We start from the raw sequence: 26,742 nt of genomic DNA on the forward strand, positions 1-26,742 counted from the left end.
TCCAGGCTCACAGACATTGGGGGGATCAAGCAGCTGATCAGAGGGGGATTGCAAAGATCTCTTTGCTGGGGCTGAGACAGGATTAGCTTGCTTTGCCCTGCTTGGATCTTGGTCGCAGTCCTGGGTGGCAGTCCTGGGTCAAAAGGAGTGTTGGCATGGCAGAGGTTGCAGTGGCTGTGGAACAGGAATCTTCACAGTTCCAAGGCAGAAAAGAGTGCTCGTGGTCACTCATAGCCACAGCACAGGCTGGAAAAGGAGTAAACACCTCTCCTTTGATCATACCACCTTAGAAGAATTGAAAATTTACAGGTGACAACAGCTGCACAAAACCCCTGAAACTTGCAACAGAGCACTTTCCACTCTGCAAGCAGAGTCCTGCCTTGACAAAGAGCTCAAAGGTCAAGTAATTGCCTGGGAAAATGAGAAAACCACATAAAACATCAGACTACAGAATCTTACTTTGGTGATAAAGAAGATCAAAAGACACAACCAGAAGAAGATGAAAAAGTCAAAGCTCCTCCATCAAAAGCCTTGAAGAAAAATATGAATTGTTACAGGCCATGTTAGACCTCAAAAAGGAATTTGAAAATCAAGTAAGAGATGTAGAGGAAAAATTGGGAAGAGAAATGAGAATGATGCAGGAAAATGAGTCACCAGCTTGGTAAAGGAGACCCAAAAAATACTGAAGAAAATAAGACCTTAAAAAAATAGACTAACCCAAATGGCAAAAGAGGTCCAAAAATAGAAAAGAAGGTCCAAAAGCTCACTAAAAAAATAATTCCTCAAAAATTACTCAAAGTTTTAATAACAAATGTTAAAATTACATTTATATGAAACTGGGAAATAAGATATACAGGCAATAGGATATAGAACTCTAACTTGCCCTACAATAAAGTAAGGAGAAAGGGGATGAAGGAGTGGGGCAGGTGATAGAAGGGAGGGCAGCCTGGGGGAAGAGGTAATCAGAATGCATGCTCTCTTGGGGTGGGGGGAAGGAGAGAGATGGGGAGAAAATTTAGAACTCAAAATCTTGTGGAAATGAATGTTGAAAACTACAAATAAATATTTTTTTAAAAAATACCAAATTAGAAATTCTGAAAGCCAAAGGAGAGATTAATAAAATTGAATTAAGAAAAGTATTGGACTAATGAATAAAACTAAGAGCTAGTTTTATGAAAAAAAAACAATAAAATGGATAAATCTTTGGCTAACTTGATTTTTGAAACAAGGAAAACCAAATTACCAGAATAAAAAATGAAGAGAGAATTCACCACCAATAAAGAAGAAATTAAAACAGTAATTAAATTAAGAAATTAAAACAATAAGAAATAAAAACAAAATTTTGCCCTGCTGTATGCCAATAAATTTGATAATCTCAGTAAAATGGATAAATACTTACAAAAATATAAATTGCCCAGATTAACAGAAGAGGAAATAGAATACTTAACCCCATTTCAGAAAAAGAAATTGAATAAGCCATCAATGAACTCCTTAAGAAAAAATCTCCAAGATGGATTTGCTAGTGAATTCTACCAAACATTTTACAGGACAATTAATTCTAATACTTTATAAACTATTTGAAAAAATAGGCAAAGAAGGAATCCTACCATCTTTTTCTATGATAAAAATATGGTTCTGATAGCTAAACCAGGAAGATCCAAAATAGAAAAAGAAAATTGTAGACCAATTTCTCTAATGAATATAGAGGGAAAAATGTTAAATAAAATATTAAGAAAGAGATTACAGCACCTTATCATAAGGATAATATACTATGACCAGGTGAGACTTATACCACGAATGTAGGGCTGGTTCAATATTAGGAAAACTATCAACATAACTGACCACATCAGCAACAAAATTAAAGGAAACCATATGATTATCTCAATAGATGCAGAAAAAGCTTTTAACAAAAATACAGCACCCATTCCAACTAAAAGCACTAGAAAGCATAAGAATAGAGTTTTCCTTAAATGATAAGTAGCATTTATCTAAAACCACCAGCAAGCAATATATGTAATGGAAATAAGCTAAGAGCATGTCCAATAAGATCAGGGTGAAACAAGGATGCCCATTATCACCACTGTTATTTGATAGTATACTAGAAATGTTAGCTTTAGCAATAAGAGAAGAAAAAGAAATTGAAGGAATTAAAGTAGGCAATGAAGAAACAATGCTATCACTCTTTGCAGATGATATGATGGTATACTTAGAGAATCCTAAAGAATCAATTGAAAAACAACTCGAGATAATTAGCAAAATACCAGGATATAAAATAAACCTACATAAATAACAAAGCCCAGCAGCAAGAGACAAAAAGAGAAATTTCACTTAAAGTAATTGTAGATAATATAAAACACTTGGGAGTCTACTTGCCAAGACAAACCCAGGAACTATATGAACACAATTACAAAACACTTCATACAAATAAAGTCAGATCTAAATAACTGAAAAAATATCAGTTGCTCATTGGTAAGCCAAGCTAACATAATGAAAATGACAATTCTACCTAAATTAATTTACTAATTTAGCACAATACCAAACTACTAAAACATCATTTTATAGAGCTAGAAAAATAATAACAAAAGTCATTTGATGAACTAAAGGTCCAGAATATCAAGGAAAATAATGAAAAGAAATGCAAGGAAAGATGGCTTAGCCAGCACACCAGACCTAAAACTGTATTATAAAGCAGTAATCATCCAAACTACTTGGTACTACCTAAGAAAAAGAGTGGTGGACCAGGAAATAAGTTAGGTACACAAGACCCAGTAGGTAATTAAAATATTAATTAGCTGTTTGATTAAACCAGCTTCTGGGATAAGAGCTCATTATTTAACAAAAACTGTTGGGAAAACTAGAAAATAATATGGCAGAAACTAGGCAGAGACCAGGCCTGCACAACATATAGCCCCCATGCTGTCTGTTGTGCAGGCCTGACAGAGACCAACCTCTTATACAATATACCAAGAGAAGGTCAAAATGGGTACATGATTAAATATAAAAGGTGAAACTATAAGGAAATTAGGAGAGAAAGAGTTTACCTGTCATACCTATGGAGAATGGAAGAATTTATGACCAAGCAAGAAATAGAAAATATTATGAAATGCAAAACAGATAATTTTGATTACACTAAATTAAAAAGTTTTGCACAAAGCCAATGCAAGCAAGATTAGAAGGCAAGCAGAAACCGAAGAAACAATTTTTACAAGCACTGTCTCTGATAAAGGCCTCATTTCTAAAATATATAGAGAACTGAGTCAAATTTATAAAAATGTAAGTCATCCTCCAATTTATTAATGGTCAAAGGATATGAACAGGCAGTCTTCAGATGAAGAAATTAAAGCTATCTATAGTCTTATGAAAAATGCTATAAATCACCATAGAATAGAGAAATGTGCATTAAAACAACTCTGAGATACCAAATCACACCTATCAGATTGGTTATCATGACAAACAGGAAAATGATAAATGCCAGAAAAGATGTGGGAAAATTAGAACACTAATGCATTGTTGGTGGAGTTGTGAACTGATCTAACCATTCTGAGAGCCATTTGGAACTATTCCCAAAAGGTTATAAAACTGTGCATACCCTTTGATCCAGCAATACCACTTCTAGGGCTGTATCCCAAAGAGACTGTAAAAATGAGAAAAGGACCCACATGTTCAAAATTATTTATAGCAGCTCTTTTTATGGTGGCCAAGAATTGGAAATTGAAGGGATGCCCATCAATTGGGGAATGGCTAAACAAGTTCTGGTATATGAATGTAATAGAATACTATTGTTCTATAACAACTGATGATCAGGTGGACTTCAGCAGGACCTGGAAAGATTTACATGAATTGATGCTGAGTGAAGTGAGCAGAACCAGAAGAACATTGTACACAGTAACAGCAACTTTGATAGACTCAACTCTTCTCAGTGAGGCAAGGATCTAGGACAATTCCAAAAGTCATGGTGAAAAATGCTATCTAAAACCAGAGAAAAGAACTATGCAGATAGCAGCATAGAATTTCTTTTTTATTTGTTTGTTTGTTTCTTCTTTGTCATGGTTTTTTTCCCTTTCGTTCTAATTCTTTTTTACAACACATGGAAAAAATTTTAATTAAAAAATGGAATTGGCCAAATGGGAAAAAAATCCACTGAAGTAAAAAAAATAAGCTAACTGAAGAAAATTAGACTTGGTCAAGTGTAAGCTAATGATATTAAGAATGCTTGGGTCACACAACAAATCATAGAAATGATTAATAATTTTATTAAAAGAATGACAATAATGAGACAACACACCAAAACATGGGATGCAGCCAAAGCTGTTCTTAAGGGAAATTTTATATCTCTACATGCTTACAATGAATAATAAAGAGAAAGAGCAGAATAATGAATTGGGCATGGAAGTAAAAAATCTAGAAAAAGAACAAATTAAAAATCCCCAATCAAATACCAAATTAGAAATTCTGAAAATCAAAGGAGAGATTAAAAAACTGAAAATAAGAAAACCATTGAATGCTTAAATAAAACTAAGAGATGTTTTATGAAAAGACCAATAAAATAGACAAACTTATGGTTATTCTGATTAATAAAAGAAAGAAGAAAGCCCTATTTACAGTATGAAAAATGAAAAGGGTGAATTCACCACCAATAAAGAGGAAATTAAAGCAATAATTAGGAGACATTTTGCTCAACTGTATACCAATAAATCTGACAATTTCAGTGAAATGGACGAATACTGACAAAAATATAAATTGCCCAGATTAATAGAAGAAGAAATAGAATACTTAAATAATCCCATTTTGGGAAAAAAATGAACAATCCATCAAGGAACTCCCTAAGAAAATATCTCCAGGGCCAGATGGACTTGCAAGTGAATTGTACTGAATATTTAAAAGAACAATTAAGTCTAGTGTTATATATACTATTTGGAAAAATAAGTGAAGGAGTCCTACCAAATTCCTTTTATGACACAAATATGGTGCTGATACCTAAACCATTAAGAGCCAAAACAGAGAAAGAAAACTATAGACCAATTTCCCTAATACTACTGATGCAAAAATTTACAGAAAATGTTAACAAAGAGAGTGGAGAGGGAAGAGAGGGAGAAAACTTTGGAACTCAAAATTTTACAAAAATGAATGTTGAACACTGTCTTTACATGTAATCAGAAAAAATACTACTAAAGCAAAAAAGAAAACATTAAAACACTATTTGAATGTAAGTTACTACTGTTATTAACAAAAGAGGATAAAATAAAAAAGAAGTAAGTTAAACAACTAAAATTCCTACATTACGTTCATTTCAACAAATTTCAAACTATCATAACCATGCATGTAGGTGCTGAAACATCCCATCATTCATTTCATTGCTGATTCTATTCCTTTTTTTGAGCAATAAAATATTAGAAACATAAAGCTTAAGGTAGAAGGGATCTCAGAGGGTATCTAGTCCAACCTCATTATTTTAGAGATGAGAAAAATGCAGCTGAGGAATGTCAAGTGACTTGTCCACATTCATACAAAGAACATGAGGGGTGAGGTTTGAACCCAGTTTCTCTGACTTCAATCTGTGTTCTTTCCACTAGAGTTTGCCTGCTTCTCTTAATTTAAAATGTTAAGTATAATAGAATATTTTTCAACTGCTGGGCACATAGCACTCTATCTTCAGCCTTAACCTAAAAGTATTGCAAAACTAGTATCCATATAGGTCTCAGTTTCAGGTTAGAAGCTGAAGGCTCAGATTGATAGAAGTGCTTAGATTCTTTTCTTAGACTTATTTTATTGTAGTAAGAAGTAATTCAAAGATTCTTCAAAAAGTAAATAAGGAACACAACTTTTTTCATCACATAATGCAGATGGGTTTCAATAGTCCTGGAAACTCTTCCCAAGAGGATATTATTGGTGGGGAAGGGGTCTGGAGTGAGGGTGATAGAACTGAAAAAGTTTTTATATTGATATGTCTTATTTCTTTGGAAAATAATTTAATTGAAAAATTAGAGTTGGTATCGGCTAAAAGATAGGACCACAATATCACTTCTAGGTTTAAAAAACAGAATTTCTTATTCTACGTATCATGAAAAACTTGTTAAAAACTCATTGGTTTAGAGGGGGAAAGGCACAAATATGAGGACTGAGTGGAAAGCAAAATGACTTTTTAAAAAATCTAGGTCAGGCTAGAGTCTGCTTTATTGTAAATCATAATATGTCTCTTTAGTTTTCATGGATTAGTATTTTAAGTAAGTTAAATATATTTTTGATTCCTCTGTAATGAAGTAAAGTGTTATTTATGACAGAAGGGATTTACAAATTATGAATCCAAGTTTTGCATGCACCTATGGAGACAAGTCATAGAACTGTTTAAATTGACAAGATGCACAACTAAAGGTGGCTTTGTTTGTCATGCTATAGACTAGTATTTATATGGTATAAAATATTTTATGCGGGAAGTAGACAACAGATGATTCATAAATATTACTGTAGTTGACTAGCCATATTATTCATGAACTAAATAAAAAATTACTTCAAATCAAGGATATCAAAAATGAATTAGCACAGAAACATAGAATTTTAGGAGAGAGAGAATTTCAGAGGGCATTTAAAACACTTTACTTCATATTTGTAAATAGAAACAAAGGGAAACTGAGACTGAGAGATGAAGGAGCTAGTTAGTGGCAGAGCCAGGCATAGACCACATGGTTCTAAATCTTCCCTACTTTATCTTTCTACACTACAGCACTGTCTCATTTGAGAAGGATATCTTTTACTTGTTGGCATTTGTCATCCGTGGGTCATGGTATTACCCATGATGACTTGTGCAGAAAAATGACATTACACAACTAAAATTATGGTTGCACAAAAAGCAAATTGAGTATCAATCTTTAGAGAGCAGGAATAAAAAGACTTTTGGATACCAATGTTTGGGGATAATTTATGGCTTTCTGCCATAAGCCTGAATTAAAATATCAAAGTAACCAGAAGAAATCACTAGGAAGTACTCAACCAGAGAAAACGATAATTTATTAAAGTACCAGAAAATTCATAAATTTTTTTTGATGAAGGAATTAGGGTTATTCACAATTAAGGTGCACAAAAGAATGCAAGAAATAATGGCAAGAAAGCAAGATGTTGTTCCAGGGAAGTGAAAATGACTACCGGGGTCCAGGACCAGGCTTCTAACACTCATTCTTCATGGTAAAAGTCTGGTTCCCTTTGACAATATGATTTATATGAAAATTTGTATGCAAAGGGTTCACAATTAATAAAACTCAAGAAACAAAGGTTCTCATCTTATTATTGCTCTAAGCTTTGATCCAAAACAACTAAGGTTTGAGTTTTATAGCAATAGCTCACTGACTCCTTGAGTTCAAAGTGAGAGATCATCAATCTCAAGTCTAATGATGGGCTAAGCAATGCTATACTGCTACACTTACCTATCAAATAATGAATTTTATCAATTTTTTGATGAACACAAAATAAAGTGGAATAAATATCTTATGGTGGAGAATAAGTATTTGAAGGAAAGCATATATATTTTAGAATGGCAAATCATTAAAATTAATTTTTCTTCTTATTCTTATCCCTAGTTCTTTTAAACTTTTAAAATTCTAACATTAACATATTTATGCATACACTGGAATTTTGGTTTGTATAGAAAGTGTTATTGGTTACTAGATATTGCATAAAGTCAGTGTCTACATTCAGATATCTTCCTTGAACATATTTATGAATAGTTCTATCACAAAGAAGCCATACCCTTTAATTGTCCTTATATTTAATTCAATACTCTAAGACTATAACTTTTTCTGGATTAATAAACTTCCTAGACACTCCATCTTCAATGAAATTCCTTAGTATAATTATTTTTATTAAAATTGGATAAGGGATTTCAAAAAATTTGTGCTTAAAATTTTTATATGTAGTTAACATGATAAAAATACTTCTTATTGAGGAACAGAACCTCACTTTTTTAGTCTTCAGTGTTAGTCATAACAATTTCATGTATGTAGCTGAGAGATATACTATTTTTCAAATAAAGAAAATGAGGAAAAGTGAGGCTCATTCATCACCTAACTAGCTATAGGAAATTAAAATATTTTATTTCAAAAGCACATTTTTTAGGTAGTAGTAAGATATACTTAAAAGTAAATGCTATTTCTTCTTTTATTGTGATTTCTCATTTCTTCTAAAGAAGGGTTTACATAGCTTATCTCTTTCTGATATGTAGAGTAATACACTGTAGTTAAAAGTGCATGATGACACTTTCCTTTTAGCTCCGTTAGCATGAGTAAGTCATCTAAGCTTTCTGCTCATCAGTTTCATCACCATTCAAATGCAAGTAAACAGAATACCCACAGTACTTTTCTCACAAGGTAATGAGTAAATTGATTTGGAAAAAAATCTCATAAATGTGGGATGCATTCATTATTACAAGCCCAGGCCATTAAGATCCCAAATGGCTCCTGGCTAGATTAAATGTTAGGAGGTTAAGTCAGAAAATCTCTCTTCTGAAGTTTAACTGCCTGAATCAGGAGGATGGAAAGTCTTCCTAGGGTCACATCGCAGGTGGGTACCTCCAAATACATGCATCAACCAAAAATCTGGGAACATATGCATATATGCATATCCGTGGTGCTCCTAACTCCTGTGGCTTTTGTATTCTCTTTAGTATCTCTGAAGTGAAAGCTTTATGAACATTTAAAAATTTTACAAACATTTAAAATGTATACATTTCCAAAGCTTGGATAAGTGATTTACATAGAGTTCCAAAGAGGAAAGACGGCTTTGCTCTCCAGCTGTCTTATTGTTCTAACTTTATATATTCAAATATTAGATCAGTCCATCTGTCCGTGTGTGTGTGTGTGTGTGTGTGTGTGTGTGTGTGTGCAAGCTACAGTTATAGGAGGCCCTTATATGTATTATTTATTTTTCCCATATTTAAGAATCAGAAATAAATAATGTTGCTAAATATAATACATTTTTAAAGTGTTAAAAAGTTTTCATATGATTTGGTTAAATACATTTAGAATAATGGAGAAATCTGAAAATTATTATTGTAGCCTACATAAAGAAATTTCTGGATAAAGCAGAAAATAATAACAAAAAAGATCTTCAGAATGTTTTAATAAACAGTTTCAGAATAGTGAACCTACAAGGATAATTAAGTAAATAACCAAAAATAAACCAGTTCAGTTCCTACAACTTTAAAGTATAATGTGGAAATAGAATTATATATATATATATATATATATATATATATATATATATATATATATATATGAATTTTAAGATTGCTCTTTCATGATTTTTTAAATTAATTATTTCTTCAGGTTTGTCAGTCCTACCTTTTTGGTCCTTGGCAGGTCCACCCAAAGTAAATTCTGGATCAGAAACCCTCTCTAAACCGCTGATTTGGGGTGAAATGGGCTGATTAAATGTCTTCTGTGTTCCATACTGGTTAATTAGTTGATGATGACTGTGTATAAAATAAAATATAAAACATAGTAAGTCTACATCAACCAAGATAAAAATTACATATACCAAGTCTTTGCATATGTCAAACCTTAAATAATCAGATTATCACTAAAACTTTTTTTATCATTTTCATAAAGTCTGTACAGCATAACTAATCATTCAATCTAGACGTAATAAACTTGCAGATTCAGAACTTTAGGTCATCTACTCTAATCTCTTTATTTTATAGATCAAGTAACTGAGTCCCAGAAAAGGTACCAGTTGTCCAAGGTCACACATATAGTGAGAGGCATGATTTCTCCCCAGGACCTCTGATTCCAAATTAAGCACTCTTTCCCCTATATCAAACTCCCTCTCTAAATTATAATGTTGACTATTAATACTTATGATTTATTCTTTTTAGTTATCACTTATTTATAGGCATCTAAGACATAATGTGCTTTTCCCTAAAACTAACTTTGGGTCTACTATATTTAACAGGCATCAGCAAAGGTTAAAAAACAAACAAACAAACAAAAAGCAACTGCCTCTCTAAGGCAGATATTTTAAGTAAATTATAGAACTTTTGTGAAGATTAAACAATAAAATGGATGTAAAACATTGGAAAACCTTAAAGAAATATAAAAATGGCAGCTGTTATCATCCTTATTATTACTGCTGAAAATTCCAATCTCAGATTATCTGACTCTACTTTGTCCCCTGTTCTTATGCTTCTGTCCTCCTGAACTTGGATGACCTAACTTGGCCATTTGCCCAATTTCTTCTTAGTGCCTTGAAGAATGTTTGTGAGATACTTACCACATTATGCAACTATGAAAGTCCCAGGCAGTCTCAGTTGTATGGAGGAAAAATTCTTTTAAATGCAATTATATTAAAATAATTAGAATTATGTTAGCACTTACAGGGAAAGAGCATTGTAAATAGCATATTCCTCAGCTGTCCATCCAAGTATATCTTGGCAAGAGAGATCAATATTATATTGAAGAAGGAGACGAATTATGTCTGTTGATTTACCACTGACAGCAAGCATCAGAGCTGTTCTAGAATAACAAAGAAACAATTCACAATTAAGAATTTAATCTAGTCACACATAATCAGATTTTTTTCATATGTTTCAGTAAGAGGATCTCTTATATTCTTCAGAGTTAATATGCATGTGGAACATGAACATTTAGTGATGGATATAAGTACGTGTATTGCTCATGTACAGTATTAAAAAAGACAATTAAGAACAGAAGGAAAGACAGGGGAAATTGAATATTTTTGTCCCCTTAAGAGTTTCACAGGGATAATCAAATTTAAGCCTTTATAATCGACAAGAAGAGAGTATGTCAAAGCCACCTATGTGCAACAGTTAGGATTTTCAGCTAGGGACCCTACACAAAGTTTCCATTTGTTTACTGGCCTTCAAAGTAAAGTGGAGGACTTCAAAAATGATTAGATTAGAAATAATCTTGGGATCTCACTCCAATAAATTCCTACCCCAATGCCACATCATAATGTGGAGTTGACCTTTGGTTGTCAAAGGCTAATCTAGAACAAGTTGTTTTTTTATACATCTGAACAAATGTGAGTCTTTGAAAATGAATACAGCAATGAACTCTGTTGTTTAAGGACAAGCTTAAGTAAGGAAAGAAAGGTTTGTCACCAGAAAGCCAGCACCACTTAATTTAGGGAAGACCCATTAACTCATGAAGGCAGTTTATTAAGAGTTAGTGTGATTATGAGCTGCACCAATAGAGGGAATACCTACAATGATGAAAACACAAATTTTCTGAAGTATAAAGTTTGTTGTATGCTGAATGATTCTTGGGCTTTCTGCCTAAGGTATTCCTGTAGCAATATCAGTAATGTCAAGTGAAAGTTTGCTGTCCTTTCACTACTTAGTGATAACTGATACAATAGGCTGACTCTATTAAAGGCTGAAGCAGTGTAAAAGACATCCTTACTGGTGAAATCATGGATATTTTAAAAGGTATTTTGAAGTATTAATAAGCTCTTTCTAGCAGGTAGAAATGTTTACTCTGTTTAAACCTTCTTCCCTGATCCAAACTTGAGACACCAAACATAAGAAAAGCCCAAAAGGAATCAGTGAATTATATTTGGGTGGGCAATAAAGGATTATGAGAAAGACTGAAACTGATGGAGTCATAAACTCTGGTAACAGTAAATATTATTATATGTTTTAGAATATTTGGTTATTTTTTAAAGATTATATTGAGTTCTGGGAACCAAGATGGTGGAGTAAGCAGTAAATCACCACAACTCTTCCATATTCACCTTCAAACAACCATAAAATAGCACGCCAAAACAAATCTTGGAACAGCAGAACCAGCAAAAAGACAGAGTGAAACAATCTGAGCTCAAGAAGCTTGGAAGATTGACAGGAAAGGTCTGTCTCACTTGGGTAAAATGGGAGCATAGTCCATAGCAGGAAGCATCCCAGCAGACCAGCAGAAAGCCCCTCCTCAGCAAAGCAGTGGTAGATCATGAGCCCCATTAGGGTGGAATAGGCCAACGCCAACACCAAGACCACCCATGTGCCTCAGCATAGCCAGTGGAATGGGCAGACTCCAGCTTTGAGAACCACCACATGCCTCAGCATAGCCCCAGGTAAACAAGTAGACCCCATCCCTACTTAAGCCAAAAGGCAGCCACCAGTGATCACAATGCTAAGAGCTTCAGTGTATCCCCAAGAAAATGCAGAAACCCTCCACTAGCCTCAGCACTAAGGCCCCAAAAACCAGCACTAGGGCCCCAGGTTAGTTGCCAGACTCTGACAACCTACGGCAATGCCAGCCATCCCCACTCCCATGCCATCAGCACAGCAGCAGACAAGAGGGTCCCCCGTGGGCCTCTAAACAGCACTAGGTAAACAGCCAGGGCCTGTAGCCCCTCCCACAAGAAGCCTGAAACAGTGCCCTTTCCACACTCTAAGCAGAGATCAAATTGAAAAGAAAGAGAAAAGGCCAAAAAAAGAGCAAAACACAACAACAACAGCAACAGGAATCTGATCATAGAAAGTTATTAGTTACACGGAATATCGAGACACAAATTCAGAAGAGGACAATGTCAAAACGCCTATGGGCAAAACTCCAAACAAAACCATGAAGTGGTCTCAATCCTAGAAAGAACTCATGGAAGAGCTCAAAAAGGAGCTTAAAAAGCATATAAGAGAAGTAGAAGGAAAAGTGGGAAAAGAAATAAGAACGACGCAAGAGAATTATGACAATATAAAATATTTGGGAGTCTACCTGCCAATACAAACCATGAACTATATGAACACAATAACAAAAGGCTTTTCACACAAATATAGTCAGATCTAAACAAAAGGAAAAATATCAGTTGTTCATGGGTAGGCCAAGTTACTATAATAAAATGACAGTTCTACCAAAATTAATTTACTTATCCAGTGCCATACCAATCAAACTATCAAAAAATTATTTTAGAGAGATAAAAAATAAATAAAATTCATCTGGAAGGACAAAAATGTCCACAATATCAAGGGAATTAATAAAAAGTAATGCAAGGGAAGGTGGCCTACCTGTACCAGATTGAAAACGGTATTATATAAAGCAGCAATAATCAAAACTACTTGGTACTGGCTAAGAAATAGTGTGGTAGATCAGTGGAATAGATTACCCAAGACACCTTGTCAATGACTATAGTAGTCTACTATACGATAAACCCAAAGACTCCAGCTTCTGAGATAAGAATTCACTTTTTGATAAAAACTGCTGGGAAAATTGGAAAAAAAAAGACTCATGAAAGAAAATGTTATCCACAACCAGTCTGGATGGAGATTGAAGCACACTATTTTCTCTTTTTTTGCTCTTTCTGTCTTCTGGTTTTTCCCTTTTGTTCTGATTCTTCTATCACAACATTACTAATGTGGAAATATAGTTAATATGATTGTACATGTATAGCCTGTATCAGATTGCATACCGTCCTTGGGAAGGGAGAAGGCAGCAAAGGGAGAAAAATTTAGAACTCAAAATCTTAAAAAAGGGAAAGTTGAAAACTAAAAATAAATTCAAAAAAGGAAAAAAAGAGAAAAGCCAGAGAACATAAGTGCTTTACTAGTCCTCAAATATTAAAAGAACCAGGAGGAGGCTTCAGTGTCTTTTCTGGGATAAGATGGCATGGAAGGATTAAAATCTGAACTACTGGCATAAGTATCTGCAATGATAAGATCATGGGTCCATCAAAGTGATTCATATTATTCTTGCATTGATTGGTATTTGTCAATGAACATATTCTTAAGGATAATCAAAGGAAGAAGGAGCAAAAAATACACACTACAGTTCTCATGGGTGACATGAAGATTATTTCATATAGAGAATCAATTGTATAACTAGTACACAAAACTCCAATATGATGATCTTATGTAGCTTAAAATCAAGTAGTGAAAACTACAAATAGAAATCACCATTAACATTGGATAGCATGCCCACATGACCTGCTTTCTCTGTTGCAGTCATAAATAGTTTTTCTTTTCATAGCTGATGATTGTGGACATTTTTCACCCTTTCACAATGACAATCAATTTCAATTAGTGTTGCTCACTAAGAGTTGTTCTTATTCCTCCAGAAACTTTTCCCTTTTTTTCTTCCAAGCTTTAACTACTATACCTTTTGAGCCTATCCGAAGTATTCACATTTGCTCCATTCTTTAAGAAAAACTCTACCATATCTTGGTTACTCTCTTTAATTGCAAACAAAAGCGGTGTATAGCCTTCCTGCAAAATCATATTAAAGATATTGTTACAGTATGCAAGAATTCTTTATATACTTCAATTCAGTTTAAGGCGTTTTGTGAACATCCTGTGAACTTGCTAATGACATGTTAAGGAAGTACAGTACAACAGAACTTTGGAGTGAGAAGAGCAGGGCATAAACCCTGCCTCTGTTAGTTACTTTCTGTGTGATCATAAGCAAATTATTTCACTTCTCTCGGCCTTAGTTTCCTCATATGTAAAATGACAGAATGAAACTACATAGCCTCTGGGATTCCTTCCAGCTGTTAATTTGTGATCAGCATGGAGAAACCCAAGATTTGGAAGAGACAGTTTCATACCATTTCAGGAGTATCTTCCTTTCTTGCTGTCTTCATGTTCTGATCAATTATTTTCTGCCTGCAGCCAATCTTATTTCCCCAGTACTCTGCCAAACTAAAGCTATACCCTGGTTAGTTTTAAATCTGCCTACTTCTCTTTACCCATGCCCCTTGAGTATGTACAATCAACCTCAAAACTCAAGAAAATCTTGCTTCTAGGTGGTTAAACCTGGAAGAAAGTCATTCTCTTGGCATTTTCCCTCTCTTCCCAACCCTCCTAATGTATACTTTATGTTTTTTCTCTCTCAAGTGGCAGTGAGTAAAACTTAAACCTTTTCTTAAAAATTAAGAGTTATTCAGTAACTCTAGAAAGGAAATGGTATAGTTTTAGGAAACAGAAAAAAAGCCTACAAACACTTAAGAATTTGTTCTTGTGTCTGTACTTTTAGACTTAGTAGGAACAAATTTTTAAAAAAAAATTATGGCATTTCTACATGACAAATTAACATTGTGTTATCATAAGTAAAGGTCTATATTCAGAAGAGCATTGTGGGGCAAATATTTGGTGGAACCATTGTATTCTGGGGAGCAGACCTAATATATCATGCAAAGAAAATTCTGGAGAGACAGCTGTGATGGAATGTATAGAGAGCTAGCCTCAAAGTCAGTAAGATTCAAGGCCTGCTGCTGACAAACCTATAGTGGCTGGGTGACCCTGGAAAGTCACTTGACATTTCAGCATTCCAGGATACTCCCTAAGTCATGGTTTCTTAACTTTTTTTGTATTTTAGACACCTGTCCAGAATAATGCTTTTAAATACCTAAAATACATAGAATGCCAAGGAAACCAATTAATTGAAATAAGTACAAAGTAAATGTTGATTTTTTTAAAAAAATTAACGGATCCCAGGTTAAGAATCCCTACTCTAAAATTACATCTTAGAGTAGTAGAGGGAAGTTCCTCATTAGGCGTTCCAATGTGAATGAAATCTCTTCCTCTCTTCCCCCTCCTGCTATCAAAGGCCGATGAACTTTGACCACAGAATTATTTTAAGTTATTTTCATTAAAGAAATGCTTCCAAGAATATATGAATTCTCAATATGTGAATTGGACACTACCTAATTTACACATTTAAGCTGATAAAATACTTTATTATACAAGAAGTGGGCTTCTACCTTGTTTTTTGCTTCCATATCTACTTTATGTCTAAGTAAATTTGCTGCTATGGTTATGTTCTGTCCAGAGGCAGCATAGTGGAGTGCAGTGTTGTGGTTGGTATCCATAAGACTAGGGTCTGCACCATGTTCAAGCAGGATAGTTGCACACTCCTCCTGCTGACACTGTACCGCCTGTCAATACAATAAAGAGGAAGAGCTAATAAATACTCTATGAAGAAATGTAGTATACTAAAATATTAATGATATTTAAATAAGTTAGTAAAGCATATTTTCTTATGTGGTACTGGAAAAATCAGTTATCGCTAAAGAAACCCCTGAGAAACTCCAGTTTGCATAATAAAGAATGGACTCAGACCTTTTGGCATTTAGCAAATGTCCCTGGGGCTCCATGACTCCACCAACGAATGTCAATAAGATTATCCCAGTTAATGATAACCTGTCAGAATCCTTGATCTGTCCCTGTGCCACCCCCTACCCTGTAATCTGGCCTATAAGTTCCAAGAGATAATTAACTTCTGTACCCTGTATTTTCTATATAAACTGCCTGTTTACCCCAACTCGAGATCATTTTGATTTGGGTGAAACCCCGAATGGTCGCCAGCTAATAAATTCTCCATTTAAAACTTATACTCTGTGGCGTGTCTCACTCACTTCGGGTACAACAACACTTTATCAAAGAGAAAAATCAAAATGCATTACATTGACCAGCATGATTAACTAGTGCATACCTTAATTAAAGGTGTTTGACAGTCATTGTCACACAGATTTAGTTCACATTTTCTCTCTACTAAGAGAGATACAACATCTGGAAATCCATTAGCACAGGCCAGGTGTAGAGATGTCCTATGGAAATGAGAGAGCTATGTGATTGCTTGATAATGTATTACAATAATCAAAATTGTACAATTATTAGGTATTATAAGTCTAATATAAAATTAATTATTGTTATTATGCATGAACTCTAAATCACTGCTAAAATAAATATGTGACCATTATCATCACCCGAAGAAATCTACAATATGTATTAGCTCTTATTACTGGATATGATGTACAAAACTGCCTGGGGAAAAAAAGAACAGGTAGATTAAGATTTCACTATAGACTGGCATGGGAACTTTGCTCAGTTTCTGACCTCAGCTGGTTCACCTCTCCTTAGGCAACTTGATGGCCTCTTGTACTTTGGGACTTACCATACTGATGCCAGCCTTAGTGCAGACACCCTACTCGCCTAGCCCACTGAACCTCTGAATGCATGAGTTCAAGAGATCTGCCAGCCTCAGCCTCACTGGCAGCAGGGATTACAGGTGTGCATCACTCTGCCTGGCTGTTAAGCCTAATAACAACTTCTTTCCACTAGAAGTTTCCAAAATTACATAATATTTAGTAAAGCAGCTGCCTCAGAAAAACATTTACATATTTGCATGTTGTATATTTGTACAAGCACATGTGCACACTTGTGTGCATTCTCCACTAAAACCTTAATGCAAAGCAGCATTGGACAGGTGAAGGGGCTTTGTGTTGTTAAAGGCTATCCCAGTAGGGTGCAACTTTTGGTAGTTCTACCATGCTGGCAAGACTTTAAGTAAGAGCCTGTATGTCTGCTGTCCACAGACCAACCTAACTAAGCTCATAAAGATATCACCAGGTTGGTCAAAGGAGGATGAATTGCTTATCAACAGCAAATCTCAAAGACCACCTTTGTTGTTCAGTCTTTCCAGTCATGTTCAACTCTTTGTGACCCCATTTAGGGTTTTCTTAACAAAGATATTTTGACATTTCCTTCTCCAGCTGATTTTACTGATAAGGAAACTGAGGCCAAGAGGATTAAATGATTTGCTGAAGGTCACACAGCTAAGTGTCTGAGGTCAGATTGGAACTCACAAAGATGAGTCTTTCTGATTCCAGGCTCAGCATTCTATCCACTGATCCCCCTAGCTGCCCTTGGCTGACCATCTACCAAGTTGTGAAGAGGGCATGATATGTAATATCCACACCAACAAAATCATGCATTCCTAAAGTAATGAGCGTGGATCTCAATATTCATATGTGTATATTGTTCATTTTTTCTTTTTCTTCAGGACTCCCCTTTTGCCTTTTCCCTCATGCCTTCTTCCAGAGTGACTCAGATAGGCAGAGGGGAGAGATTTCTTTCTTCCTCATGCTCCTAGCTGCGGTAGTGATGTGCTTGCATATACCCTGAGAAGGAAGGAAACTGGCATCTAGTAAGTATCTACTGCGTCCTAGAGGCTGGGATAAGCACTTTATAAATATTCTCTCATTTGATCCTTGTAATGACCCTGGGAAGTAGATGCTATTATTAGCCTCATTTCATAGTTGAGGAAACTGAGAAAAAGAGCAGTTAAGTAACTTAGTCAGGGTCACACAACTAGAAAGCATCTGAGGATACTAAATTCAGGTCTTACTGACCTTCCAGGCTCAGTACTCTATCTACAATTGAAAATCATTTTTGACAAGGCAGTATTATCTTAAATTAGTCAGTAAACAACACAGAAAAGCAACACTGAATAATATTCTTATATCTCTTAAAAATACTAGATCCTAATGTTTAAAGACAGAATAATATTCTTATATCTCTTAAAAATACTGGATCCTAATGTTTAAAGACAGAAGGGGGAGATGAAATGGAGCCTTTGATTATGGAGTTTGGGAAGGAAAGTAAAAAAATGAGATTTGTTCATTCAGTTTACACTAATTTTCTCTTTCTTAATCCATGTGGATCCCATCCTTATCAGGTTTGATTAAGGTAGGATTTTTTTTACTCAGAAAAGAAACAGAAAGAAAAGAAAAGGCAAACAGAGTGAAAGAGCCAGAGTGGATTGAGATATTCCTGAGAAGGACTTGGCAGAGAGAGGGGAAGGAATTAAAAAATGCATTTATGTACATTTGAGAAATTGCTTAAACAAGAAACTGAGTTATGAGTAGTGAAAGAAATTAGAAAGGAGGGAAGCAAAGCAGCATTAAGTGCTCACATTAGGCCAAAAGAAGGTGAATGAGAAAGATGTTGGGTCAGCCATCACACTGATTGAATGGCACTATGGGGGGTAGGGCAACTTGGTCACTGTGCATTTTAGGGGAGAATATAACCATAAAGGTAGAGGGGAGAGAAGAATCTGTGACAGTTTTTAATCTGAATTCACATGTTAGCTGATGTTTGCAAATACAACAGTCATCATTCTGGCAGTGTCTCTTTCTATATTAAGTACAGTTAATCTTAAAACTAGCAGATAATTACCTAGATAACATACCATTCAGGATCAAATGGCTAGAGTTCTCTTCTTTGGTTACCCTGAACACATTTAAATCTTAAATTTAAATCTCAACCTGGAAAAGGAACTAGCATTTTTAACAGTATAGTGTATTGGTTGTTTTTGTTTTTCTTTAGTTTTAGATAACATTTGTATTTTAAACAAATGATTGCCCACACTCATTGCCATTAGCATTACTCTATTTAAATGATTTTTAATAATCATATCAACAAAACAACACACACGTATTTATGGGAAGAGCAAATGCTTTTAGTCTGCAAATCACAGCATATGTATCAGAAGAAGGTCAGTGAGGATAGTCAGCCAACCATGAAGGCCTTTGGCTTCAGCCATTTCAGTAAGCCAGTACCTCAGCTACTTTAACCTATGGAGCTGTTCTTATCCATTCCTACTTTGGCTCTGTAAATGTAAAATTGAGCACACTGAGATAGACATCTGTGCACAAGGAACATGCCAATGCCTATATTTCTTGGCTTTTAGGACAAGCAAATATATTAAGAAAAACTCAAAATATAGCCTATCACTTTTAATTTTGAAAGCTAATGAATGACTGATATTGGAAATGACATGAAAAGAGTATGGGGCAAGTTTACAGCAGGACAGCTTTCATTTGTTTCTAAGAACAACATATAATTATTTGTATATTTTCACCATTAAGAAACTATAGAAAATTCAATTTGGAGAAGTGAATACTCCACTTTGAACCATCAAATTTCCAGGCTGGATTCCACAGATTTTCAATCTTTAACAAACAAAATAAAAAATACATGTCATTTTAAATATACATTTGGAAATTTATTTCCCTATGTATAATTTCTGTGACTGTTTATTGTTGAATATATATATATAGTCGAATAAACTCCAGAAAGGAGGCACAGTATGGTGGATAGAAAGCTAGCCTTGAAGCTTGCAAGACCCGCCTCTGACTCACACTGCCAGTGTGACCCTGGGCAAGTCACTTAACCTCTCATTGATCTAAGCAATTTTCTAAGATTCTAATTTGCAGAGAAGATACTGGCCTGTAGTGTAAAGGGAGTTCTCTATACCAATAAAACCACATATCCAGTCCATATCCCATGAGAAACTCTAACACATGTATTTAATTGGATAGCCACATTGGGTATGCTGAGAGTAAGGAAGCTGATTCTATAAACCACACATGAAAAACCAACTTTCTTGCTCTTACCACAGCAGCTCTTGTAAATCTTTTCACCCCTCCTCAAACCTCTCATGTTTCACTGTGCTAAAAATCTTGCCTCACATTTTACTGAAAAATTAAGACCATTACCCGAGACCGCCCTGTTCCCCTCTCCCTCTCATCTAACATCATCCAAATGCCTTCTGCCACTATCTCCTCCTTCATCCATCTCCCATGAAGAGGTGGCCCTTCCCCTTGCCCATGAAAATGCCTCTACATGTACAAGTGATGCCATTCTATCTTATCTCCTCCTACAGATGCCCCCCTCTATCATTCCTATTCTCACTTATCCCCAATCTTCCCCTGCCTAAAGGCTAGTTCCCTGCTTGCCTACAAACATGCCCATGACTTCTTCCCCATTCACTTGATCAATTTGTCCCCATTCTCACTGTCCCACATCTCTCTTGCCTTTTGTGCCTAAATGCTATGAGAGGACCACTGACACCAAGTGTCTCCTGTCATTTTCTTTTAACACTCTACAGTCTGGCTTCCAAACTCTCCAAAGATACTAATGCTCTCTGAAGTGCCAAATGGAATGGTCTTTTCTCAATTCTCATCCTTCTTGACCTCTCTGACGACTTTCAAATTAGAGTGCTCTTCTCCTTGATACTCTCTTCTCTCTGGGTTCTGTAACACTACTCTTTCCTGGTCTTCCTAAGTATCTTATTCTCTCCTCAGTCTCCCGCGCAGATTACCTCCCCCATTAGACTGACCTTCTAGAATGCAGGGACAATCCCCCGCTCCCCCATTTCTTTGTATCTGTTGCGGTTGGCTGGGTGCCTGACATATAGAAAATGCTTACTAAAAGAAGAAATTAGTTTTCTTCTTTGGGCCCTTTTACACTCCACATCTCGTGGCCAAACTTCACCAGATGGGGCAGCTAGGGGGCACAGTGGATAGGAGCGCTGGGCCTGGAGTTGGGAAGACTCATCTTCCTGAGTTCATATCTGGTCTCAGATACTTATTAGTTGTGGGCAAGCCACTTAACCCTATTTGCCTCAATTTCCTCATCTGTAAAAGCATCTGGAGAAGGAAACGGCAAACCATTCCCGTATCTGTGCCAAGAAAATCCCCAAAATGCCGTCACGGATAGTCGGACACAGGTGAAACGACTCAAAACGACATTTCACTAGAAGAGAGGAAGTGTTTGCTCCCACGTCACCACTGAGAAAGAATAGGTCAGTTGGACGGGGGCTAAGATTAAAATGAAGGCGTTTCCCATTCATTAGCAATGGGCAGGTAGGAGGCTGAGGCGACACCAGCTTTCGGGACTTGCCATCCAATCTCCTGACCCTGACCTGACCTGACAGTGACCAGATCCAGACCCCGACCCTAACCCGGACTGGAGGCGCTGCCCTGTCCTAGGTGCTGAGCGGAATAGTTTTTCTAAGGGTCAGTGGAGGCCCAGGGACCCACGGGAGGAACCGGGGTGGGGGTGACGGAGGGCTGGGAGAGGGATCTTAGGCTGCTCCGGGCGGTGGGGGCTGGGGAGGCTTCCCTTTTCTCTCCCCCACCGTGTCTCACCGATTTTCTTTGTCTACATCGTTCACGCCGCACTTTCCGAGCATCAGCAGCTGCTGCACCTTCGCCACATCCCCGATGGAGGCAGCTTTGTGGATTTTTCCGAGGTCCTTGACCCTGATGAGGTATCCGGCATTAGGGCCGAAGGGTCGGACCCCGCTGTCCCTCCGTGGGGGGAAAGAGGCGCGAGAAGGGGACAGCTCTCTGCTGCTGCGGAACCTAAAAATCTTCTTCATTCTGCGCGTGTTTCAACGCCGGGCCGAAGAACTGGCAAGCGGTTCTCCCTTGGCCTCTCAGCCTTCTCCCGGCCCTCGCCTCCGCTACAGTGATCTGCAATGGCCAGATGCTTGAAGTTAAGAGAGTCTGAAGCTCAACGGCTATAAATGATTCAATCCGACAGACGGTTGTAGCCCTGGCAACGCCGCAGGGTCGAGGTGGGGATGCTGAAGTGCGCATGCGTTTCTTACTTGCGAGGGTCCCGCGCATGGATAAACATGGGTGAGTGCGCACGTGCCAGATCAGTTGACTCTCTGCGGGAAGGGTCCAAAGCTCGAAATTTCGAGGGTGGCTGAGCCCAAGGCTGGCTGCTTCCCCTGCTAGTGGTTCTTTCAAGTCTCGCCCCGAAACGGGAGGCATAGGGGCGGAGCGGAGACGGGGGCGAGGTGTAGCCTAATGGGAAGGGTGCTGGATCTGGATTCTGATTGGAATCTGGAAGCCTTGGAGCTACTCCCTTGTTTCTTTTCATTAAGATGGGCAAAGTACTTCCTCTGCAGCCTCAGTTTCTTCTTCTGTAAAATGAAGACGTTGTACTAGATACGATAAAATATAAAAATAAAATAAATATTATTCTTATAAAATTTTGAATGTTATTTCAAATATATTCATTTGTCTGCTTTCTTTTATTTTTTCTTCTTATCTACATGTAGAAAGACCTCAGATTTAAGGTGAAATTACTGATTCGTCTATTACATATTGGTCTTCACAACTATTCCCCATTTGTATTACATAGTAACATATTCCATGCCCACACACCCTTATTTCAATGTACTCTTAGGTTTCAATAAGCTATTAATTAAAACATTATATAGGTCACAAAATGTTTATGTGATTATATGTTATATAATATTGAAAGCTATGCAAATATTTCTTTTTACATATACTTGCTTAATATTAATAGTGTATGAGATGGCACTGTATAGTGGAGAGAAATCCATACTCGGAGTCTGTGTTCTGCCTCTGACCTACACTGGCTGTGTGAGGACAGCCCTCTAAGACTGTAAAGTACATAGGAAGTTCCCCATATAAATGAAAATCATAGATCTGGCAAAAAGAAACAGTGATCATGATGCACTGATGCCTTACTATATAACTGAGTCTTCAGAATCCCTAACTGATGGCCTATTAGTGCTGTAACATGCAGAAGTGAAAGCATCTACTGAGAGTATTCTCTTAGTATCTAAGTAACAACCCTTCTTGGATGAAGACTTCATACCAATTCTGTGTTAGTCACCACAAAGGGAATAGCAACATTTCATTGTAACAATAATAATGAATAAAGTATATGAAGTCAATTATGTGATTGGAAAATTTTAATTCCAGGTCTAATTTTCCAGTCCTCTGCTTCTCCATCTTCATGACCTATGGCCTACTCTTAGACTATTTCATTGCTCATTAAACCCTCCACCAGAAGTTAATGGGAGGTAAGATACTAATTGGTAATTGTGGTAAAAAAAAAAGGCTTTACAAAAGAGAGGGGATGTTGAAACCACTAATTAAAATGAAAAATCAGAAATTATCCATGGGCTTTATTTATCCAGGCAATTCTTCATTACCATACTGCCTATCCTCCTTCCCCTAATCACTATTACCATTAGAGCTAGCTGTAGTTATGTAATTCTGGAAAAAGTGAGGAGGGTTGCATTTTTAAAAATATTTATTATAAATTAGAAAAAAATATTAAAATACATCATTGATAGAATACAGTTATTTTCCCCATAAGTGATTAATTATTGGAGAGTTTGGCTCTAGTAAACTCATAGGTATATAGCAACATATAAATGTGCATTACTTCAAATAATATGTATCAGCATGCAAGATAATGTATATTAATATGCATACTACTGATATGCATCACTACCATTCTTATTCAAAGATAGTATTATTGGTGGTGATCTCTAGAGTGGCATGATTAGTAAGTAGTTTTTTTTTTCCATATTCTCTACATGGGAAGATTGATCTTTGATTTATTACTGTAGCTACTGTTCATGGAAATACAGAGTAAAAACCAAGAATAATTTTCATCCAAGTCATATCTTGACAAGTTTCTTTTTCTTTTACCCAGTTCTACTATTTATTATAGTTCATTGTTCTATAGAAATTGATGCTATCTCAACATCTTTGTACCACAGTTGAATCCAACCTCAGACATTTACTAGCTGTAGGAGCTTGGACAAGTCACTTAACCTCCATCAACCTCACTTTGCCCATATGTAAAAGGAGGATAAGCATAGCACCTACCTCCCAGGGCTCTTGTCAGAATAAAATGAGATAATATTTATAAAGTACTCAGCACACTGTTTAGCACATAGTAGACACTAAGTACATTCTAGTTATTGTTGTTGTTGTCACAATTATACATATTCATGTTTCAAAGGTCAGCCCTTTGGAGATATGGGGAAGCCCTATCTCTCATGTTTCCATGGGAATGAGAGAATTTGTTTCATCTATTTCTGAATGATCAAAAAAGTGGTCTGGTGGAGCTGAAAAGGGTAGAATAAGATGAATCACATAATTATTGTTTTGTAGATTATATACTATTTGCTTTGTTTTTATGTATCAGAATACCTACTTCAATTATTTGTTTTAAACACACTGGATCTCCAGACTTCACTTATCAAATCTATTTTCTAGTGGTTGTAACTTGATTTTATTTAATTGCTCCACTATTCTATTATTCTTCTATTTTATGTAGACTACTCAAATGGATTTGTGATCTATCAATTTTGAAATTCCCTCCAGTGATGCTGATTGCATTCTATCCATGCCTGCCCATTCTTTATAATTCTTGTTCATGTCTGCCAATACATTCGTCACTAGGTTTTCACCCAGTGTCCTGGAGGTCTACATACCTTTCTCCTGACATTGCAAAGGTACCACTAGAGGAAAAATTGAATACTGAATTTTTGAAAGGTATATAAAATTTAAATTGAGAAGAATATCCACATGGAATCTAGCCTTTCAAGTAAAAGCAAATCATTACCATTGTTTTTGTTGTATGAGTTATCAAGTAAGAAAGTGATCTAGGAGTTTCCTGAGGACATTGGCCCAGTGCACTGCTTTGGCCACAAAGGTAAACAAAATGCCAAATGTCACCCAAAAGAGTATTGGAAAAAAATAGAAATAATATTCTTCAATTCTGGTAACCACAAAGGAAGAAAAACAAAAAGTATCATAGGAATTAAGAATCAGAAAGGATTTAAGAAGTAATCTAATGGAACAAAGCAATTCTAGCTCTAAAATACCCAACAACAGATCACTCAGGGTTCTTTAGAAGACTTCCAGTGATGTGTGGGAAACCTTCTGAGTCAGTCCTTTCCATTTTGGGCAGTGCTAATTATTATGACCTTAGGGGGTGTTTCCTTATAGTGAATCAAATCAGTGAAAAGAGTGAAGCAGGATACAAATTATAGCTTGCACAGAACAAAATCTATCAACAGTATTTTGATCAGAAATGGTGGTGGGCCAGTTAGGTGGTAAGATTCACATGAATTGTTTGGGTAGTCTGAATCCTGAACTTCTCTGATGAGAAGCTAAAAGAAGCTGACAGTAGCTTGTAACATGTTGGGTATATTTTTTATATATATACATTTATGTATATATATATGTGTGTGTGTGTACGTGCATGTGTTTGTGTGTCTGTGTATCTGTATGTATGTATGGGTATATGTATGTATATGTGTATATATATATGTATATGTATATACTTTTTTCAATCAGTAAATATCTGCCTTCTTTCCTTCCCTATTCCCCCCTCCCCAATCAAGAATGAATGAAAACAAAACTCCTGTTAAAAACACGTATCGTCAAGCAAAACAAATTTCTACACTGGCTATTTCCAAACAATATACATTTCATTCCATAATCTAAATACTTTATCCCTCTAACAGGAGGTTAAGTTTCATGTTTTGTCATTAGTCTCCTGGAATCATAGTTGGTCATGTGGATCAGAATCTCCAATTCTCTCAAAGCTGTTCATCTTTACTATATCACTGACATTGTATAGATTCTTCTGGTTCTGTATACTTTACTCTGCACCAGTTCATATAAGTCTTCCCGGGTTTTTCAGAATCCATCCCCTTTAGCATTTTTTTACAGCTGGATAGTATTTATTCCATTTATATGCTGTTATTTATTTAACCACCTCAGATTCTCATTCTTTGCCACCTCAAAAAGAGCTGTAAATATTTCTGTACATTCTTAGAATTTGTTTTGCTCAAGAATATTCTTTTTTGCTCAAGCTTCTTCTAAACCTACTGTCCCTCTAATTTCTCCTCCTCTCTTTTTCTCTTTCATTCCATTTCTCTATTGAGTAAATATATTTCTAAGAGTAGAGAGTGCTTTGTCCCAAGCTTCAGGGGTTTTGCTCTGCTGCTTTCACAGCTACTTCTATTCTGAGGTACTATGATGCTCCTCTCCTGGCCTTTGCTCTGGGCTGTGAGTGCAAGTACTCCTTCCTGCCATGCAACTACCAGGAGGACTCCCTCTCCACAGTCACTGCAAGCTCTGCCAGAGTGAATGTATTTCTAAACGCAATTCTGGCTTTGTATGTGTGTACAAGCAAGTGTGCATGTATATGTGCATGCATGTGAGTGTGTGTGTGTGTTTGTGTGTGTGTGTATTCTTCCCACCTTTGGCCAGTTCAGAGAAGGATGATATTCAGTTGTCAACTGCTCACCACTCCTTGTTTGTATGGATACCTACTTGTGCACCCTGATTATGTGGAGCAATTTTCCTTAACCCTCCTTTCTCTCCCCCTTCCCTACA

General features: G+C 36.1%; 1 protein-coding gene across 1 annotated transcript in view; it reads right to left on the bottom strand.

Moving 5' to 3' along the window:
• Window positions 1-21,935, bottom strand: part of LOC118851064 (ankyrin repeat domain-containing protein 26-like) — a 107,043-nt gene extending 85,108 nt beyond the window's left edge. Inside the window, exons 1-6 of the mRNA XM_036760634.1 lie at window positions 21,703-21,935; window positions 16,422-16,536; window positions 15,691-15,864; window positions 14,091-14,197; window positions 10,362-10,499; window positions 9,330-9,460 (exon numbers count right to left, since the gene is read on the bottom strand). Of these exons, the coding sequence (XP_036616529.1) occupies window positions 9,330-9,460; window positions 10,362-10,499; window positions 14,091-14,197; window positions 15,691-15,864; window positions 16,422-16,536; window positions 21,703-21,935 (898 nt within the window). The remainder of the gene's footprint in view (window positions 1-9,329; window positions 9,461-10,361; window positions 10,500-14,090; window positions 14,198-15,690; window positions 15,865-16,421; window positions 16,537-21,702) is intronic.
• Between the last annotated feature and the right edge of the window lie 4,807 nt (window positions 21,936-26,742).

This window comes from Trichosurus vulpecula, chromosome 5 (assembly GCF_011100635.1).
Source record: "Trichosurus vulpecula isolate mTriVul1 chromosome 5, mTriVul1.pri, whole genome shotgun sequence".
Classification (NCBI taxonomy): domain Eukaryota; kingdom Metazoa; phylum Chordata; class Mammalia; order Diprotodontia; family Phalangeridae; genus Trichosurus; species Trichosurus vulpecula.